The 5,715-nt window shown below is 30.5% G+C and overlaps 1 protein-coding gene across 1 annotated transcript; it reads right to left on the reverse strand.

Annotated features, from left to right (window-relative positions):
* Positions 1–414: 414 nt before the first annotated feature.
* On the reverse strand, positions 415–1,762 carry LOC145183587 (uncharacterized). Its single transcript, XM_090073589.1, has 3 exons — positions 1,610–1,762; positions 1,270–1,524; positions 415–1,113 (listed from the first exon to the last, which is right to left on the reverse strand). Exons 1-3 carry the CDS (start codon positions 1,760–1,762, stop codon positions 415–417), a joined length of 1,107 nt encoding a protein of 368 aa, XP_089929715.1.
* Positions 1,763–5,715: the final 3,953 nt, after the last annotated feature.

The following is a 5,715-nucleotide window of genomic DNA, read 5'->3' on the forward strand; positions in this document are numbered from 1 at the left end:
AAAAGATAAAAGCATGAAATACGAAACATTATAACTAAACTGAATTATTATATCGAAAATACTGTCTCATTTAAATATGAATTTTAATCTATATCAGTTAGTCCCTCGCTATCTTCCTCGTCAGCATCTACCATATCGTTGTCACAAGGCAAATTTTCATAAAAGTTTTGAGGATTTTGTAAATATGTACATAGTTTTATAACATCCTTTTTTTTGGCTCCTTTTAATGGAATCAAACCATTATAGGATAGTTTGTAGGAAATTGTTGTAGGTATACTGTTTTTTTTTAGTATTTTAAATCTTTCCCAAATCCAAAGAAACTATTTTGTTTAGCTATCACTTCGCCAACATTATCTCTGTCTATTTTATACATTCTGACTTGTCTTAGTTTAAAGTTTTTTCCATAATTTGCCCTTAAGTAAGGCTTAAGTCTTTTATATTAAAAAAGTCTTCCTGTTTTGGTTTTTCAAAAATGAAAGGTTTTGGTGATTTCCTTACTTCAAGAACAACCTTATCCCAATCCTCAGGGATATCTGCTAAGATTGTTTTTCTAGCATAGCTAAACAGATGGAAATCTGCAACATTTGGCAAAAAGGAGTGACCTCTTATAGGAAAAATATGAATTACACAATCAATTTTTTTAAGTACATGTACTACCATATACCAAAACCAAATCATGACAAAATACTTATTTTGTCCAGAACACCCGTCACTCAAAATATATAAGGTTTTTGTACCCTGTGGTAAATGTTTTTTTAACCAGTGGAGCAACATTGATGTTACATCATTTTGCCCACGTTTTGCCACTCCTTCATAATAAGAATACATGAATACATCATTTCGAGCTAAATCATGTATTCCAAATACATAATACCACAACTGCCTTGAATAGAATACAGCATTTGTAACCATATTTGGCAAAGGCAAATTTTGCATAAAGTCAAATGATATGACAGTAATATCAGTAGAAGAGCTCGCTAGTAGTTTTAAACGTCGCTTTTTATTTGTAAACTCTTGCGCTCTTGCCAAATGAAGCTTGTGTTCTATCTCCAGTTTTTGTTTGGCTTCTTCAGGAAAATCAAAAACTTGAAGTTTTGTTTTAACTGAATCACACTATGAACATGTATCGCTGCGAGGAGATCCAAAGGATAGATTGTATTTGGTTGTAAAAATTCTGTAGTATGTATCATAACTTAGTTGGATTTTGTAAAATTATAAAAAGATTTCGTGCATTTTTTTTATGCTTAATGTCTCTGAAAGGTATCTTACATTTTTATTTTTGGTAAAAGAACAATGGCTTTGACGGCCTTTGAAGGGTTGAATATGAGAATGAATGAGCTGTATTATTTGATCAGGTACAGCATGTGGGCGATTTTTATGTTTTCCTCTTTTATCTTTCGGGGCAAATCCTGTACTTCTGATATGATTTTGAACACGTCTCAGTCGAGGATGAGAAATACCATGAATTGATAAAAATGTTTTCATACAAATCTCATAGCTAAAACCATCATCTGAAGATTTTATCTGAAACAAACAAGAATAATTTTTATTAAGAATGATGAGGATTTGTTTGTATTTTATAAGACGCATAAAGAATAATAATACTGACCTTATACTTGTAAGATGCTGAATGCATGTAAATATCATCGTTAATAGGAATTACATCTTTCAAGTTCCTTTTTATCCTTGAACGTCTTCTTTTTATATTTATCACTTCAATACAACCAGATAAATAAACATCTTGTTCATTTTTAGTTTCCATTTTTTAAACATATTGAATACTTCCGTTCTGATATCTGCATTCACTCTTTCAAAACAGTATAATTTCTTGCACCTAAATTAACCAAGTATAGACAGTTAAAAAGAAGCTTAATTTTTTATTTTGAATAAAAATCTCAAGTAAAACTTGTTCAACAAAAGTTATTAATCAACAAACTAATGGATGAAAAATTGTAAACTGATGGTGGTGGTGGTGGTGGTGGTGATGATGATGTTTAAAAAGAGTAATTACATGGACTCATGTATAGGCAGCCTAAAAATAAAATAAACCCAATTTTCATAAAATTGGACATTTGAGGTTTTCATTCCAAGGTCTTCTATATTGTTATAATAAAGACCATAATGACCAAGATGATGATGATGATGATGATGATGATGATGATGATGATGATGATGATGATGATGATGATGATGATGATGATGATGATGATGATGATGATGATGATGATGATGATGATGATGATGATGATGATGATGATGATGATGATGATGATGATGATGATGATGAAGTTGATGATGATGTTAACTAAAAATAGTTTTTTCAAATATTTAGTGAACGATACAAGCAAAGCAAATGCGGATAGTTTAATAAATGAGGTTAATGAAAATGGTAAATAATTTTAATTTTTAAAATCTTTAGGTTATTCTTTTAAGCTGATGATTATTATAATTATTTTTATAATAAAGACGACAATGACCTAGATGATGAAGATGATGATGATGAAGATGATGATGATGATGATGATGATGATGATGATGATGATGATGATGATGATGATGATGATGATGATGATGATGATGATGATGATAATGATGATGATGATAATGATGATGATGATAATGATGATGATGATGATGATGATGATGATGATGATGATGATGATGATGATGATGATGATGATGATGATGATGATGATGATGATGATGATGATGATGATGATGATGATGATGATGATGATGATGATGATGATGATTTGATCATGATAATGATCTAAATTGGTACATTTTAATTATTAGTGGAAAAAGAAGTAAAAGTCTTTAGAAAGGAAATAAAGGATGATTTTAAAGGATTTTTTCAATATTTACATCAAGAGCTGCATTATCCAAGTTGTAAATATTGGTCACTAGGGAAATATAAAGGAATATAAACAATATCGCTCTCTTGATCACGTTGCATAGGAACATGCTCTAAAACTTTGCAACACATTCCCAGAATCTTTTTTTTGGATATTCTTTTTTTTTTGTTTCATCATAGTACATTGACAGATTTCAAATATCATTAAAAAATCTCTTTTCGTTTAAGATTTATAAACATGTTAAGCTGAAAATTATCTCCAATTACCCCTGAAATAATTTTAAACGGCGTTAACTTTTAAACGAAAAGTTTTCTTTTGATGTAACTTAAAATCTGTCGATGAATTTTGATCTAGTTTAATATACAATAGCGTGCAAAAGTTTAGAAACAACTACATTTTTTCAGTGTTTAACGCATAACTTTTCACAAACTTTCTCAAATAACCTGAAATTTTTACCGAATGTGCTCTATATTATAACAATTCAAAATCCATTTCATAAAATTTTTAAAACTCACCGGTCAATTAATTTTTATTGTTCTTTTGAGAAGGCTTCTTTTGAAACAGCTAAATTGGGATTATTATTTATTTCTATAAAGCTATTTACTAAAGTATTTACTAAAACGTTAAATTAGTAGTTTTAACTTTAAGTTAGTAGTTTTAAGAAGTATTTACTAAAACTTTCAAAATTTAAAATTTTTTAATAAAATAGTTTCAATAAAAAAGTTAGTATATGTTGGCATACCTACTTCCCTTTAAAACAGCATCACAGCGACGAGGCATCGAATCAACTAAATTGATGAGAACATCCTAAGGAAAATTATACCAACATTCTTTAATCAAACCAAATAAATTGTCTTTGTTGATTCGTTTTCTACCAAATAAATGCCTGTCAATGTACTCCCAAAGATGCTAAATGGAATTGAGGTCTGGGTTCTATGAAGGCCATTCAAGAACGTTGACTTTTTTTGATTGAAAATATTCCTTAACAGATCTGGCACAATGCTTTGGGTCATTATCTTGTTGAAAGATCCAATTGCGATTCATTTTGTCCTTTGCATGGAGAACCATAATGTTCTTCATTATGTTTAAATAAACTGTCTGGTCCATATTACCTTCTATGCGATGAATGGGACCCAGTTTGTCCCGAATAAAACACCCCCAAACCATAACATTTCCTCCTCCATGTTTAACAGTAGGTAACTGATACTTTGGTTTGACATATAATTCCGTCACTACTGAATAGCATAAACTTTGATTCATCGGAGAAAAGGGCTTTTGACCAATCATTTACTGTCCAGCTGAGATGATCTCTCGAAAATTTTATTCTGGTTCTTAAATATATTGCAGATATAAGAGGTTTCTTAACTGGATGGCGACCATACAGATTAATTTGTCGTAATCGACGTTTAGTTGCATCAATGCTACAGTTTGTGCCATGAAACTGATGCATAATTGAATTAAGTTCGACAGCAGTCATGCGAGGATTATTCTCGCAAAACCTTACTAATAATCTATCAGCCTTTTCAGTTGCAACTCTAGGTCTTCCAGAACGAGGCTTGCTTTCAATAGATTTGCGCTGACGAAACCTTTTCATAAAGTGACATATTCCTGATTTGCGCCCATATTCACAAATAAAACATTCACATTTTCTCCCTCTAATAACTCTGATATTGAGGTCTAAATTTCATAGATATGTATAGCAACTATAATAACTAAAAAAACGAAACTAAACTTTAACTAAAGTAAATTAAACATCAATAAAGTTGCAATTACTTTCATAACACGGGCGCATAATTAAGTAATGATCAGCCCCTACAAACATTTTTCTACATTTCGAGCAAAGCATGGTAGGAAGGTCAAGGTTATCCACTGAACAATCTTTCCAGAATATAGTTTTGATAAGGTTTGAGTAGTCATTTTTCTTTATATTTAGATTTAAATAAGTTGTTTCAGCATTATTTATTGGTCTTAAATCCATGCCTTTTTTGAAGCAGCAAACACAAACTTTTTTAACGAAATCACTATGTTCTTTTGCATGTTTAGGCATTTTAAATGAATGCTTCAAATAAATACTTCTGATAATGATTGATAATATTGGCATGATATATCAAGTGTCAAACAAATGTCAATATAATGGCTACAAGTATGCTCTCAGTTCGTATGCCAACGCGTGTAAGGAGTTATTATGCAACTGTTTACAATTATCAACTGCTAGCTTTTACTAATTGTTAATAGTTAAAGATTGCTTTGCTCTGCTTTTATTTCAGTAAAAATGTAAATAGAAAGAATAAAATTACATATTTGTCTGTAAATTTTAATGTTAAAAAAATATTTTTTAACATTAAAATTTACAGACAAATATGTGCTTTAATTAGTCGTTTTATATGCTAAATATGTGCTATTAGCAAAAATTAGTCGTTTTATTCGAGAAAGACAACATTTCACGTATTCCGAAGATTTCATTGTGCCCAAACAAACATGAATTGGCGACTTTTTGCCGCAAGAGCAAAGTGCCTGCTAAATCATCAATTTTTTCGAAAATTTATCAGTCATTACATACTTGTATTTATCACTCACATTACCTCTTATTTTAGAAGCATACTAGCACTGCCCAGGAACTTGTTTAAAATCCATTTTAACATAAGTTTCGTCATCCATCAAAATGCATCCATAATGTTTTGTTAACAAGTTGTCATACAACTTTTGAGCTCGACTCTTTGCGGTTGAATTTTGTTTATCGTTTCGATTTGGCATTTTAACTACTTTGATATCCAAGCCTCTGTCGCCGTTTGTGTACAAAAAAATTGGAAACCTTCAGTTTTTTCGCTCGATATCTATCAGACCAATCAGGATGTTCTTC

Source organism: Hydra viridissima, unplaced genomic scaffold, assembly GCF_058129835.1.
Source record: "Hydra viridissima isolate aposymbiotic clone 2 unplaced genomic scaffold, HvirCarnegie_v1 scaffold_16, whole genome shotgun sequence".
In the NCBI taxonomy this organism is placed as follows: Eukaryota; Metazoa; Cnidaria; class Hydrozoa; order Anthoathecata; family Hydridae; genus Hydra; species Hydra viridissima.

Excerpts from the sequence above, each read along its gene's own strand:
- LOC145183587 (XM_090073589.1), bottom strand. The coding sequence starts at position 1,762 with ATGGAAACTAAAAATGAACAAGATGTTTATTTATCTGGTTGTATTGAA. Across the intron at positions 1,525-1,609 it reads CAGCATCTTACAAGTATAAG|ATAAAATCTTCAGATGATGG; the intron begins GTCAGTATTATT and ends TGTTTGTTTCAG. Across the intron at positions 1,114-1,269 it reads CTTTTACCAAAAATAAAAAT|TGTGATTCAGTTAAAACAAA; the intron begins GTAAGATACCTT and ends ACATGTTCATAG.